A 16,646-nucleotide genomic window follows, 5' to 3' on the forward strand; every position below is an offset into this window, starting at 1 on the left:
TAACCCTTAAAGATATTTTCCCATGACTTCAATTGTTTAGGAGGAGAGTTTCCGGCAAAAACATCCTTCAATTTCTTTTCCACAGCGCGCCCGAAATATACCATAAATTGACTGGAACATTTCTGAACTTCATTAACTAGAGCTAAGAATTCACTGAGCAGTATTTCTTGCGTCTCTTGGTTTTAGATTGTTGTCAACACGATATTACAGTGAGTCTTTGTCATTGCCAGATTTCTCTTAACGTCTTGACAATTGGAAACGTCTTTGCTCTGCTGATCGGTTGCTAACATTATTAGTCCTCCGTAAAATAGGCATTCTTCCATCCTCCAATGCAAAAAAAGTCATGTTGCATAGACGTTTAAATGTATTGAAAATACAAAATAAAACTGGATTTATGGCGTGCTATAAGCACACATCTTAAACAAAAACTTATAGCAGCTTAAAGCTTACAACATATTGAATACGTTGAATATGTTCTTAAACATTAAAATATGCATTAACCTTTGAAATGTGCATTTATAAGCACTATAAAACTTAAAATTTGAGCTGTATTACTGTTGTTAGAAACCACTACCAACTTTAACTGAGATGCATGTAAGCAAACAAAATATGTATTTGCATAAAAATCCGATGTCTATTCATTGGGCAATCTCAGTTTTTCTACCATAAGCATGGGTTAAGTATAACTAATTTACTCATGCATATTCATTTGTTTATCAGTACCTTAAGGCAATGTGAAATTACACTGAAATGTTTCACATTGAGATTGTGAGAAAGTTTTAATTTTTTGTTTACGAAGTTCAGAGTCAGGGTTATTTAAACTATATATACTTCTTCCATTGAATAAAAAGCGTGCTGCATACATTCAATATCAACCAAAAGTTGCTTTTTAAAATGTTAATAAAAGCAATATCCATTACTTCTGTGTGGGTATATGTTCCTTGAAACCTCTCTTATCTTGACGTTAATAATTGTGTTGTAAAATAATGGATACCAAATTGAATAATTTTGTGTGGAAATCAGGTTGCAATAAACGGAAGTTCAATGTCATTGATAGCATTTGCTCTTTCGTGATGTAGCTGTACATGTTCTATATAATGAATCGTTGAAGAGGTTTTCTCTTTTGAACTCCTACGTATATAAACTAGATTTAGAACTTTGTTTGTTTAATGGTCTTTGTTTAAATTGTGTCTCCAGTATCATAATAATTCTCTCACGTAATTTTAATTAAGGAATCTGAACATGTTTTCTATGCATCATAATTCAAAACTTTTAAAAGAATTTCTATACATTTGTTATTTTTATATTCTAATATTCTAGGAGGCAAAGTAGCTCATTTCTGGTGTGAGGGATCCCTGGTTCGATCCCAGGTCAGGAAAGTGTGTGGTAGACAGTATAGTGTATGAGTTTTCTCGAGAGTTTTTCATACGACCTTCCAACAATTATTCCGTAATCATTCACTTTCATGAATTATTCATCTTTTTTAACCTTTTAAATTCTTGCCTTTTTCGGCTTTTTCTTGAGTCTCAGATAAGCAGCGACAGTGTCATCCCTATTTATCCTAGGATCATGGTTTATATCTCGTTTTTCTCAGAATGGAACAGCCTTTCAAACGGTACCACTTACATGTGCCTATAATATGCCAGAAGGGAATTATTTGAGGGGAAAATCGGGATTTTTTTACCAAAAAAAACTTCTTCAGAGTTTGGGACCCCCTGAGGGACCTACCGGGTCTGCGCACAAACCTCCAAAAATTTGGAAAAATACTACGTAGTGTACTAATTACTTGTGACAAATTCGAAATTCCTGTCTTCAATAGTAGGGGCGAGAAAATTTTTTACCCATTTTGAGAGAGCATCAAAAAACGCCCAAAATTTCCCTAACATGCTCCCTACAAATTTTAAAAAAAATTCTGACACGCCCCTAATGATCGTAAAATTATGGTTCATACGTCGTTTTCTTCAGAATGGAGTAGCCTTTCAGATGGTATCACCCGCATATCCCTCGGATGTCACTAAGGAGGAAAAATTGAGGAAGGTAGGGATTTTTGATGAAAAATCCCTTTTTCCCTGGTTTGGAGGCCTCTGGCGCGACCCTGGGTAAACATAGAGATCCAGAAATCACTTTCAAAATACTACGTAGTATACTAATTGCTTGTGCCAAATACCAATCTCCTATCTTCAACACTAAGGACGGGAAAAATATTTTCCTCTTCTGCGAATATTCCCAGAATGTCCCAGAATACCCTATATAAATTTCAAAAATTTCTTGACACGTTCCTAATTATCGTAGGAACACGATTCATACACCATTCTCTTCAGAATAGAGAAAGCTTCCAGATTGTATTAATCTCATGTCCCTCGGACGTCCCGGGACAAATTGAGTAAATAGGGATTTTTGCCGGAAAATCCATTTTTTTCCGTTTTCGGGCCCTCTGGTGCAGCCCTGGATAAACATAGAGATCTGAAAATCACTTTCAAAAATACTACGTAGTGTACTAATTACTTGTACCAAACACCAATTTCCTATCTTCAATACTAAGGACGGAGCGGGAAAAATATTTTCCTCTTCTGCGAATATTTCCGAAATTTCCCAAGGATACTATACAAACTTAAAAAAATTCCTGACACGTCCCTAATTATCGGAGGATGATGATACATACGTCGTTCTCTTTAGAATAGAGTAGGCTTATAGATGGTATCACCCGCATGGCTCCAGGACGTTTCTAAGGAGGTTACGAGTGAGGAAAATAGGGATTTTTGCAGAAAAAATCCCTTTTCCCCGTTTTGAGGCCCTCTGGCGCGGCCCAGGGTTAACATAAAGATCTGGAAATCACTCTAAAAAATATTACTTATGGTACTAATTACTTGTGCCAAATACCAATCTCCTATCTTCAATACTAAGAGCGGGAAAAATATTTTCCTCTTCTGCGAATATTTCCGAAATTTGCCAAGGATACTATACAAACTTCAAAAATTTCCTGACACGTCCCTAATTGTCGTAGGATGATGATTCACACGTCGTTCTCTTCAGAATTGAGTAGGATTTCAGAAAGTACCACTCAAATGTCCCTATCATGTAGCCGAGCGGAGCAAGAATCGCGAAAGTGGGATTTTTGGTCAAAAATATCCCTTTTTTACCCTTTTGTCCCTTTGAACCCCCTTCTGTGTTGACGAAGAGATCTGAAAAAATTCTTATGAAAACTAATTGGTCCACTGATTGTTTAGGGAAAATGTTAGGATTCTAGGATTAAAGAGAAGCTCACCAAAAAATGTTGAAGTTAGACCTCAGTAAAAAAAGGGAATTTGTAAATTGATGACGTCATACCCCCCTATTTTCTGACGCTTGGAAGCGTATAGACCCATCCAAGGCTTTCTTGAATGCCTCCTCTCTTGGAAAATAGAAAAAAACCGGAACTAAATAGCATTCTTAGTTCTCTTTTAATCAAATCTTTAAGACACTACAATATCGGTCGAAAACGACCGAAAAAACTTAAAAGGGTTAACCTTAAGAGCATCATCGTGGGACATTACATTGAATATTTAATTGTTTTAAATGTTATAGTGGGAAATATTTACAATTTACGTCAAGTGATTGTCATGCAAGGTGAAGGTCTCTATCGGATTTACCACATAATAACAAAATAATACTCAAACTCTAAATCAGTTATTTTCAAGTGCATGCTCTGTGGGGTTACAATTTGTTGTTCCCATTATCGGTAAACTATACAAACACACCAAGGAGTAAATAGGAAACTCGCGATGGACACTGTTCAAGGTGATGACTGCCTACAAAACTATATCAGCGAAGAGGAACAGTGGTCGGAAGAACATCCTTAGTGACAGGTCCCTCCGAGCATAAAGTGGATTGTCACTCAGAACCATCGTGCGACCTCGGTGTAAATGACGGAAGAACTTAAGGAGCATATCTCGAGGTATTATTCACGACCTCTGCGACTACATTCAGGTACATCAAAGCTGTTCTGATTTCGGAAAGGGGTCCAACGTCGTATAAACCTAGTAAATTGTACTTTTTCAGGTATTTCCGTTAAATTGATAAGCTTCTGTATTTTTACGTAGTGCTTCTTAAGAAATGAATTTTGTGTTTTACCGAAAGACAGGCTTAGTCAATATCCTGACGTAAATTAATGTTGGTAGGGCCACGAAGCTAATGGACGAGGATAGGATGGCCAGTTCCTTTTCCCTTTGTTCTGAAGTGTGTATATACCAAATATACACACTCCTATCCATGGATATTTGTATAGAGTACATGCTAGTTCCTAAGTGAAGTCTTGACTTGACCCGACTGCGATAGGTCCCATAGTTTTGGAGCTATGGATCTTTAAAGTTCAATTTTTCATGATTTCGGCAGCCTGTAACCCCGAAAGGGAGCATTTGTGCACCCAAGTTAGTCTATACTTTTTGTCTTGTCTTGGTGTCAGGAATCACCTCCCAAACGTTGTTTTGAAACACCCTATATATATATATATATATATATATATATATATATATCAGTGGTGTGGTTACAATTTTGTTTCGGGGGGCTTAAGCCTTGAAGCCTCCCTTAAATACGCCACTGTATATAATATTGAAAACTGGAAATTTAGAAGCTGCAATAAGTGGTTAGATTGAGAATTAGAAATACTGGTACAACATACACAAGAGTTAATGCAGTTACATAGATAATTCACTTGTGCTGTAGGTCCATGTCTCATATACTCCCGGTACTGAAAAGACATTAAACACCAACGAACCAACCAGCTTGCAGACGTCACATAATAGTCTTCAAGATGTGAGAATAAACTTTACACAGTAGCGTAGAAGGGCAATAAACAGGAGTTGAATAACTTTATATGCCACCTGTATTTGATCTGATAATACTTCCTGAAATAACTTCTTCAGCGTTTGATAAGTGATTTCCTTCTTACCTGCAAGATAAATTGATTTTATTATTTTAATAGTTAAGATATTTAAAATTCGCTGAAGTAAGGAAACATAAAGTTGATGTTTGTCTTCTAAGTATTTTGAAATCATCGTATGAAGAGTATTTATATTATCATAATCCACAATGATTCACATGTTTTGATAAAAGGATACTACGTGATGGATTGCATGTATATTTTACTGTTTAAAAAAAAAAAAAAAAAAAAGATAAAAGGTAGTTTAACGAGGAAGAATGCAAGTGAATTGATTAACAGTTGTGATACACTCTTTTCGTCAGCATTTAGTCACTTATTAAACTTTCAAACTATATGCTGTGCATACGTATGGGAAGTTTTATTGAACGGTTCTTCCCGTCCATCTATCTGTCGACAGCTATCAGAGCGAAAGAGATAGCGAAAAGCGGTTTTTTTGTAATTATTTAGGACCCCACAAATAGATTCGATCTTCTTCCTTAATTTTATATTCAAACCCGAAGCAGTAGAAATTACCCATTTCCGGTTTTAATCGCTGTAATAAAAGCGGTAATAGAAAGCGATAGATGTCTTTTTGGTATGGATTCTGCTTTCCAAGAATAATTATTTTCTCTCCCTTATCCTTGTATTCAAACCGGAAGTGTTAAAAATTTGCGATTTTCAGTTTCAGCACTGATTGCCATAGTGAAGAAAACTGTAAGTTAATAGATAGCGAGGAATATTTTCTTAGTATCGCTAGGGTTTCGGTATCGCTAGAGTATATTCCACCAGACTCGAACTGGTCAGGCCAGGAGGGCAGGGTTTCCTGCCCCCCCCCTCTCTCTCTCTCTCTCTCTCTCTCTCTCTCTCTCTCTCTCTCTCTCTATATATATATATATATATATATATATATATATATATATATATATATATATATATATATATATATATATATATATATAGTATGGCGCTAAATTCATTGTACAAAAGCAGAGGAGTGATTCCTGAGAGTAAAACAAACAAACAAAAGTTCCAATAAACATAGGGCGAAAACCTCATAGTTTACGTGTTATATGCTGCCGAAAACATGAAAAAATGAATTTTAAAGGTTCATAGCTCCAAAACTATGGAACCTACTGTAGTCGGGTCAAGACTTCACTTAGGAACTAGTAGGCCCTATGTGCTCTATCCAACAATACATGTTTTAGAATCCTAAGGTACTCAGGCAACAATTTTTATGGAGGTAGTTGGAGAGTACTTTATATCATAGGCCCGTAGTCAAACTCCCTTATTGGGAGTTATTATTATTATTATTATTATTGATAATGTTTCAGTTAGCATTTTATCAAACCCCATGGAAACGGTATCATTGCAATAAGCAGAATAAAAAAAAAAATATGATGATGAAACTTAGTATACCTTGTGAGGCTTCTACATGCTACATGAGAAGGGAAGATGGGGCCCTCCAATTGAGGCTCCTCCCGGGGCCCTATATCCCCCCAGTCCGAGACCGGATTCCACCTCTGATTTTATTCGTCTATTGCAACCGAAATGGTAGAAATCGAATAATACTATCACTTCCAGTTTCAGTAATAAAGTACATAGAGCAAAAACGGTAACAGATAGCGACAAATATCTTTGATATGGCTTCAGCGTCCGAAAAATACTTTCTAGTTCTGACCTTATCCCTCTGTTACGGCCGGAAGTTTTAGATCTATTATTTCCGTTTTCAGTATTGAATAATTTTCATAGTTCAAAATTCTATCGTATTTTCACAATGTGTAAGAAATTAACTTATTATTACACTCTATGCAGCTTTCCGTCTTTCCCTCTTAACATTACAATAGAAATGCTAAAAAGCTATTACGTCACATCATCTCACACCACAGAACATGAATGTAATAGGCGTTGACCTCATTCTTACGCTGAGAAACGTCAGACTACATGACCTTGACTGTTGCCTACTGCTTCTTCATAACTATGCTGGCACATCCACTCTATAGTATGATTGAATATAAAACTTTTTGCTTACTTTTCATTTGCTTGTAGATGTAGCCTTGGCATGGCCGTTTTCCACTTTTTTTTTTTTAATTTAGATAAAGAAGAACGTGAAAATTACGTAAACATGAATTCCGTTGTAAGTTATTAAACATGTTCATAAAAGTTACTGCATTATTATGATGCGAAGGATTTTGTTCAACGGTTTTTGCGGTCACTGGCAAGGTAAATCCCAAGTTTGTCCACCAGGAGAATAATAATAATAATAAAAAGTAGAAGGGAGACGTCTGACAGATTTTTTCCGGTTATATACTAGGGATGGCCAGAACCGGTTCCTAGTGGAACCGGTTTTCGGGTCTGAACGGATCCGGTTCTAGAAGATTCGGTTTTCGGATCCAGGTCTAGAACCGGTTCTTCGGATCCAGATCTGGAACCGGTTCTTCGGATCCAGGTCTAGAACCGGTTCTTCGGATCCAGGTCTGGAACCGGTTCTGAAACAACCGGTTTCTCGCGGAACCGGTTCCGCTGGAACCGAAACTTTGTGACCATCCCTACGCTAAACTCGAGCTGCTGGCAAGCTGTGAACAATATGCTAGATGAAATGGTGGAAGCGACAGGCAGGCGCCCAGGCGGCGGCAGCTTGTCTCATTTGGCTAAATAAACTGGGTAACTGGCAAACTCATTGGTTAAACAGGCAAACTGGCCAACTCATTTGGCTAAACACCCACTGGTGGACCAAACTTTTTTTTGGGGGGGGCACAAGCGTGTCTGGGCGAGGAAGGCACAAGCGCATGGTCCTCTTTGCATTATTTTTGAAGGTGATCTTTATGCCTCATTTACGGGTCTTTGGGGGCTTTCGGATCCAGGTCTGGAACCGGTTCCTAAGATCCGGTTCTGGAACCGGGTTTTCGGATCCAGGTATGGAACCGGTTCCTAAGATCCGGTTCTGGAAGCGGGTTTTCGGATCCAGGTCCGGAACCGGTTCCAGAACCGGTTCTGAAAACCGGATCTCCAAGAACCGGTTCCGCCGGAACCGGAACTTTGTGGCCATCCCTATTATATACGGATATGTATAAAAGTAACCAAGAAAGTTCTGTCGCTTTTTCACCAACCACCTTCAAACATCGGTATGTCATCTAAGACGTACTTGGAAGATCATAAATAGTCCCCATTATCATCGACGATCTTCTGCCAACGTTCTTGAAGGCCACGGATTCCATCGCGGTAGAACTTGGTGGACAGTGAAGCGAAGAATGTATCGAGTGCATTTTACACCTCTACTAGGGATTTGAACTGGCGTCCTCTAAGATGATTGTTCAAGGAATAGAACAGGTGATAATCGGACGGTGCAGTGTCCGGGGAGTATGGCAGATGCAATAGTGTTTCCTATCCAAGGAGTAGAATGGTGTCCCGGTTCATCCTAGCCACGTGGGGCTTAGCGTTGTCCTGTAACAGGAGGACCCCTTTGCGATTCAGAAGTGCTGCCTCCAGACTTTCAAGTTTTTCTTGATCATACGTCAACTGCTGACAGTACATAGTTACATTGATGCTCTGACCAGCTGGTAACAGTTCCAGATGCACGATGCCGCTAGCAGTCCACCAAACATACAGAAGGACCTTCTTCTGTTGCAATGCTGGTTTCGGCTGTTTTGAAACCGGTTCGTGGGATGCTGACCAATGATGACGGCCCCGTGGAGCTTCGTACAGGACCTATTCCTCATCACATGTCAACGCGGTGTCCAGAAATGGCTTTTTCCTCCGACGAGACAGCAAAGAAATACAGGTGTCTTCTCGCATTGCCTTGTGGCCTGGAGTCCAATAATGTGGGACCCATTGACACAATTTGTAGTGCTTCCCACAACACTGAATTTTAGTTCCAGTTCCTCACATATTTGGCCACTATTCGCCTCAATTGCTGCCTGAACATCATTTTGTACATGTGTTGGTGTTCCGGCTCGTAGTGCGTCTTGGAGTGTTTCGTCACCGTCCTTAAACTTGTTAAACCACGCTGCACTGTCCGCGTGGTCACGACATACACACACGAAAGGCCTGGCATATCTTCCGCTCGGCTGCAGCAGCGTTTGACCCCAGTTTGAACTCGCACAGCATACACACCCTTATTATGACGCTCTGTGGACGTCCCAGCCACAACCAGGTAGTATGTAGGATATACCCACACTAACAACTGACCTTCGCCTCATCTCAATTAGCATTCAACTGACGGTATGAGGGCCAATTGAACACAGATCTCCACAAAAAGCGACAAAACTTTCTTGGTTACTTTTATATTACATCCCATGTGTACATAAAATAATTTTAAAATTAAAAAAAAAAAAAAAAACTATTTAAAGGAATGTTAAACACTTATCCATTATATAGTATATATAGGTAGCATTCATAATTCTTTATGATCTAAACAAACAAAAAAATTAAAAAACCTCGTAAAATGTAACTGCGAAAGTTTTTAACTACTGTTTATTTATTTATTTTAGCATTGATGACTTTTAGTAAAATACCTTTAGGTCAGGCCCTAATTGAAGTACAACAAGATATATACCTAATTTAGACCGCAATCAAATAAATTCCCAAACGGAGTCAGATGTGTGAAGATCAAAAATTTATTTTGCGATCCAGACAACAAACAGAATGCTGGTACAGAAATTCGGTAGGTGCCATACAAGTTAGTTGAAGAGAGGAGGGTGTTATGCTATTTGTAGATGTCTGTTGCTATTGACAACTTATATTAATGTGTATAATTACATGTGTCCTGGGAATATATGTGTAACTTCATGTGTTGGCTAACTGTGTTTAGCCAACGTTCCACGGGCCTTGAAAATAGATTCACAAGTTACAGGAACTATATATAGAAGTCCTAACCGACTGATCAATGCCCAGGCCAAACCCCTTAAAGGTAGAAGCATCGAATTTGGTTAGTAGAATTCCCTCCTTTTCCAAACAAAATGTAGGTATTTTTCAGGCAGTTAGTGAGGCAGGGGAAGGGAATGGAGAAAGGTTCCAGCTATTATTTCCCCATAATGTTATAAAACTCTAATGAAGACCCAATATTAATCTAATTGATAAAAGGAAAATGAGACATTTTAAATCATGCAAGCCTTATATAAAATATAATAAACCAGGCGCATGTAAAAAAAAAAAAAAATAAATAAAAAATAAAAAAAAAAATAAAAAAGAAATGAGAGAAGAAATTTATTGTGATTAATATCCGGCTACATACATGGGCTAATTTTCGACAGTCACCGAGAACCTCAGATGTCGGTAGCGTGGCATAAGCTTCCGTATACCCTCTGTGTAAAAATCTGTCTCCTAAAAAATTGCCTTACTGCTTCAAGGCGATCTGTGCCGCATAGTTCTCAGGTTCAAGATGATGGAGCACTTGGATGTGATAGGCCTTTTCTTTCAGCACAAAGTGCAAGGTTTGACACAGTGAATTTCAGAATGTCATGTTCTCGACTGAGATTACGTGTCGACATTTTAGGACTCTGCTTTATCGCCTCCTGTATAGTTTTCAGTTTCCTACTGTTTTGATAACTGCTAGAATGTTTCTCGTCGAGGACACTCCCTCTTCGGCAGAACTTATTGACCAGCAGTCGGATGTTTTGTCACGTTGTGGATTCTGTGTAGGGGAGACCGGGTATGGTTGTAACACGTTTTGGTTGTAACAAAGCCAGTAGTTCCTACGCTAATCACTAGATGTGGTTCATGTTCCGGTCAAAACACAAGCCCTTCATGCACGTTCAGTCATTGTTTTTGTGTGAGGTAACGCGTGTTCGTCTTGAAGTTATCGCGGTTTTGGTGTTTTTTGGGCAGGTAAGTAAATTTTCTATATCCCTGAAAATATGTAATATTACAATATGTGTGCGAAACATTTAGATAATTTGAGTAAAATATTAAAAAGGATACTAATGAGTATTTGTTTACGAACTGAAACCAAACACAGAATCAACACAATTTTGCAAATACTCTGGCAAAGATGGCTACCGCAGTATGAGGTTGGTTGTAACAAAAAAAATGGGTCTGGTTGTAACGCTGTTACAACCAGCCCCCACAGAGTAAAGCAATGCATATGTAATTAAGTTTGTATTATTTACTTGAAAATTGTTTACCTAAATAGTGATTCTGTTACATGAACATTGTTTTCCCTCTCTCTCTCTCTCTCTCTTTCGTTCTTTGAAAAGTATTTCAATTCTCTTATAAAAGTTATGTAGCTACTTAACAACACACATCGTAATGTTTACTGGGTATCCGCTGCTATAAAGGATACTGGTTTTACCTTTCTATTGAAGCAGATGTAATTTTAATCTGTAATAGTGAAATATATGGTTCATCTTGTCATCTGACGAAGACAGTGATAACGCAATTTGCCTAGTTTGTTGTGAATTACTTTCCAAAAGTGCGCCAAGAGAGAAATGGATTCAATGTAATTTTTGTCATGGATGGGCTCATGTTGTCTGCACCACGGTGACGGTAAATACAAATATCACAACTGTGATTCAAATGATTCAATGTTGGTAAAAGTGTAAATTTGAGTGTCGAAGTGCATAGGGTACTAGAGCAGATGTAGATGTCGAAATGTAGATGTGCATAGGGTCTAGTACTATGTTAGATATTATGGTTATTATATCAAATGTTCTGTTGACATTTTTAAGTTAAAAGAAATATGTCAAGGTTAGTTCGGGTTACATTTCTGTAGGTAATCCTGATATGTAAAAGGCAAAGTAAACCTAAATATATCATACAATTTTGTTCATTCATCAAACTATTAGCTATTTTATTGTATTATACTGTAAACTGTAGACCTAGCTATCCATTTGCTGCTAAGATATATTTCCAATGTGAAGAGAGAGAGTTATGTATATGCATGTAAAAAAGCACAGTATTTTCATTAGTCATACAGTTTTCTAACATATTCTATGTCACTCTCTGAACCTGTAACAGAGGAACATATTTAAACTTTATTTTACGGCTTGCCAGTACACTGCCAGAATAGTAAATCCGTTCTTTCCCGCGTGGCACTGTACTGACACAGGCGAAAGGTCTACTTTGACCCGCGAGCACACCGGTTGAGAACCAACATTTTTGGTTCCTTTCACTATGGACTATCTCTTCATACAATAAGGCACATCAGTTAAAAAAAGTTTGTGTGCTCGCGGGTCAAAGTAAACATTTCGCCTGTGTCAGTACAGTGCCACGCGGGAAAGAACGGATTTACTATTCTGGCAGTGTACTGACAGCCGTAAAATAAAGGTTAATATCGATCTTATAATCTAATTTTGTGTTAATATTGTAATATATGTAATAGCAATGTATCCACTTACCAAAGATACAGTGCGTTACAACGAACCCTTATCACTGTTACAACCAACCTCAACATCGGGGTTGGTTGTAACATTTGGATAGTCTTTGTTTTTCCACTATATCTCAGCAAATACTTTACATTATCTGATATTTGCTAGATATTTTGAGAGAAGGATGTCCAAACTTCCGATCACGTGCAAAAATTCGTATTTTTCTTCAATTGGAGTCTAGTTATGGATAAAAATGTAAAAAGTGTTACAACCATACCCGATCTCCCTAGTGTTTAGAGAACGTTCCTGGACGTCAGTAAAGGGTAGTCCACGTATTCTCCAGGTTTCGATAGAGAGTATTCGTTGCTGTGTGGTCAGCATATTTCAGATTATCTACAAATGTTTCTGTAAAAACGGTTCATTATTTCTCAAAATCTTATCGATCAAAGCGTACTTGCCATACTCATAAAATGGCTACTCATGAAAAACAGTCATCATAATTCCCACCGCTGCCGCTAGAGTTCTCTCTGTTGTATGGAGTTGCCATCTCCGTTACGCATTGACAACGAGTGCTTGTGTATATTAAAACAAAACAGCACATTTCTATCTGTTATGTCACGAGAAAAAATTGAAGTTTTTATAACTTGAGTGCACCTCGTACTTAGAATTTGGGTGTGTATGGCTACTGATTGGAACACCGTTAGGAATAATGTGTCAGATAAAAATCTTAATAGTGGTTCGGATACCACTTTGTTTTCTTTTCTTAGTGACCTTGTAGGATAACCAAGTCACAAATCACAATGTTTACTTAGGTTGTAAACCGCATATTATGAGTTCTTCGGTAATTAGCAGATTTTTATACTGGTACAATTTGAAAGCAATTAAATGTAAGCAAAATGAACGAATATTCAACTGGATGTTAGTTGTTTCTTTTCATATAAACTATGTACATAGGCATGTAAGATAAGCGCCTGTTGACAGTAGCCGAATTCCTAACACACGTTCTTTCTGTGCGCTTGGTTCTGGGTTCGATTTTCGGTGGGGATATACGAACCAAAATAGTGGGTCAGTTCCCATTTTAAACAGCAGATATCGCCCTATATAATAGGGAACGTTCAACTCCAATGAACCCTGGAGTATTAAAATATTTTAACATTATATTTTATGAATGAGGGGTAGTAGCGTAACTATGGCGCGAAACCCCGCAGTGCGGAGGGGGGGGGGGGCGAGACTTCCAAGGGGGTCCTTCACCCTTGCCTCCTAATAGATCGAATCAACATGCTTTTCAGTTTTGTATTAGTCGGCAATGTTCTTCCACTCTTCCCTTTTTTCGGTTATCTTTGGGAGACTTGACGGCGTAGCGAACAAAAAAGAGAGAAAGTGTGTTCGGTCGGCTTTTATAGGCTATATATTTTTCTTCGGCGGGAAATGTTGAATCAAAATTTAGAATTAACATAAATTCACAGTTATATTGTCATTTTACATCTTTGCGTCATACAATATCCAAATTTTTCTTTGTTTCTTGCCAATATATTTCATCTCTTTGATGAAATTTTAAGAAGCGCACAGAGCAACTTACAGTTGTGATATTAGTTTTTCGTTTCCGATGGAAGTAATTTTACTTTTGGAACAGCTGAAATTTGAAATAAGTGTTCAGAATTCTGTATTTGACCTACAAGGCGTTTAATTATGAAATATAAGCAACGGCACCGACTTTCCAAAATTTATGTGGGTGCATATGAATGGTGGGACGTGTTAGTCTATATGTTTTCAGGGAAGTCTTTATATTTGAATGATTTATGTTTAGTTAAAATCTTTTATCCTACACTGTTATAAAGGGCTGTGCTGTGATAAAGTAAAATATATCAGAACTATAAGGATAAGTTGGGGATGCCCTAGCTGTCAGTAACACGGTTGACTTAAACGCAAGAGAAACGGGTTTAAACTGATAATCTTGTGGGTGCCGGAGCACCCACGTGGTCGGCGCGCGTGAATATGTCATTATCACCTAGCTTTCTATAACTTATTACCGCGTATTTGTTGTAGAGACCTGCGCGGGCCGAATTTTTCAGCCCGAGCCCAATCCAGCCCGAATGTACCTAGGCCCGGCCCAGCCCGGGCCCGGAAAGTTTTGGAGATTTTCGGCCCGAGCCCGGCCCGGCCCGATAAGTTTTTAAAAATTCTTGGCCCAAGCCTGGCCCAGGCCCGATAAATTTTGAAAGTTTCATTTTGTAACATTTTTCACGGGCACACTTCTTCAACGTTTGCCTTTATTCTAATTATCGTTTAACGAAAGTCAATAATTATCAAAGAATTGCAATTAATCGGCCCCAGTCCGGCCCGACTTGAAGAGAAATCAGTGTCGGCCCGCCCAAGCCCGGCCTTTGCAGGTCTCTAACTTGTTGTTTTTGACGCTCCCCATTTCTGTCAGTTCTGCGAAGAGGCCGTTCCCAAACTTGAAATTAATATAAAACTATGTGAGAAGCACAATGGGCCAAAATAGATTAAGTAATGTAGCACTGCTCTCAATAAATGCGGACGAAGCTGGAAAAATGGATGTACGGGAGTTAGTAAAGGATTTTGCTGACAGAAAACAAGAAGGAATCCATTCAATTAATTCCTGCTACTCTTGATGAAGACAGACATCACTGACTGCGAAGAGTTAAGCCCATCTTCCATTCTGAATCTTATTAAATAAATTAATGTATAACAAAGTGGTTTCCATTTATGAATATTTAAGCCTAGTAATTACATGCATTAACTCATTATTATCAGATACGTGGAACTATGGTTATTTATTATGTCATTTATCATTCTATAATAATGTTAAGGTGGAGGACCATAGGTATTCTCTTGCGGGGGGGGGGGGGGTACATAAAACGTAGTTACGCCACTGGTGGGAGAGGGGGGAGAGTAACACTTATGTATTCCACGTGTAAAGCAAAATCATCATAAAGTGCTCCTACCCTCACTACGAGATAGTTCTATTGTTTGATACGGTATATGATCTATCAAATATTTCTTTATATATGTTTAGTTTTTAAAGGATCGTATATTCTTAAAAAAGTCTTCTATTTCTTTGCAGCTAAATATCCAGAGATTAAGCAGCTCTTTGGTTATGATCCTAAATTCAAATGGATCGTCTTTGGGATGATGATTGCACAGTTCATAGCACTATATTTCGTCAAGGATTTCTCTTGGCCAATGCTACTTCTAGTCGCGTACTGTTTTGGTGGTGTGATCAACCATTCGCTTATGTTAGGTAAGTTCAGTAGTATGTATTTCAAAATTTTCACAACTGTAGTATTATACTAGATACGAAAACCTTAACCTCTTTCCGAATATGTGTGGAGTAAACTAAAAATTTACTGATTACTATTCAAGTATCAAATCGAAAGGAAGTTTTCAGTTTCTTGAATCTGTTACTTTCTTGGTAGGTTCGAGAGCTTGTGGTTCAGTCACGGCGGGAATCCAGGTGGTTCGGATCCTAAGCTATGAGTCTGCTGAGAAGGGACTTAAGCGTCAGACAACCCTGCTTAATGATGATATATATATATATATATATATATATATATATATATATATATATATATATATATATATATATATATATATAAATACAGCAACCCTAAAAGTCTTTCTCTGATTACATTCATACGGCATAAAATATGACACACAGACATATACTTGTTATCGTAAGTTGCATGTAACATACTCAAGTTTTTGTGTACATAATTAATAAATTTCTGTGTGTGATGCTTTCGTTGCCCGAAGGATATCCAAGCGATATTCTAATTCCACCCATGGTTTGTTACGTGAGGGATGCATGTTATGACTTCAGTAATTCTGCGCCGTAATGTTGCGATATCGTCCACTGGTGTTTGGTAAACCTGGTCCGTGACATAACCCCAAAGGAAGAAATCCAGTAGTGTTAATGTCCTGTGATCGCGGAGGCCAGTTTATGGAACCATCACGCCCAATCCATCTTCCCGGAAATGTTGTATCCAAATAGGCACGGACATCTCATCATCATCATCATAGGTATTCTGCCTTTATTGGCAGGTCACTTGCCGCAGCTGAGAAGCTTCCATGCTTCACGGTCCTCCGCTAACCTTTTCGTCTTCGCGTATGATCTTTCTGTTTTAATATCATCCATTAATTGTAGTCTCCTTCGCCCCCTCCCTCTCTTTCCCGCCACCATACCCTCTAGGACGTCCCTCATGATACAATCTCTTCTTAGGCAATGTCCCAACCAGTTTCTCTTCCTCTTCCTAATAATATCTAAAAGTGTTCTTTTCTCACCCACCATTTCTAACACTCTCTCATTCGTTTTCCGCTCGACCCAACTAATTCTTTCCATTCTTCTCCACACCCACATTTCGAAGGCTTCCAGTCGATTTTCGTCACCTTTACGTAATGTCCACGTTTCCGCCCCATACAGTACAACA

At 38.2% G+C, this 16,646-nt stretch overlaps 1 protein-coding gene across 1 annotated transcript in view; it reads left to right on the forward strand.

Moving 5' to 3' along the window:
• The window catches only part of ifc (delta4-sphingolipid-FADS-like protein ifc), a 152,755-nt gene that overhangs the window by 12,858 nt on the left and 123,251 nt on the right, over window positions 1-16,646 (forward strand). The window contains exon 2 of the mRNA XM_081728153.1: window positions 15,284-15,460. Within this exon, the coding sequence (XP_081584279.1) occupies window positions 15,284-15,460 (177 nt within the window). The remainder of the gene's footprint in view (window positions 1-15,283; window positions 15,461-16,646) is intronic.

The sequence above is a fragment of the Thermobia domestica genome, chromosome 10 (assembly GCF_964235325.1).
Source record: "Thermobia domestica chromosome 10, izTheDome1.hap1.1, whole genome shotgun sequence".
Taxonomy (NCBI): Eukaryota; Metazoa; Arthropoda; class Insecta; order Zygentoma; family Lepismatidae; genus Thermobia; species Thermobia domestica.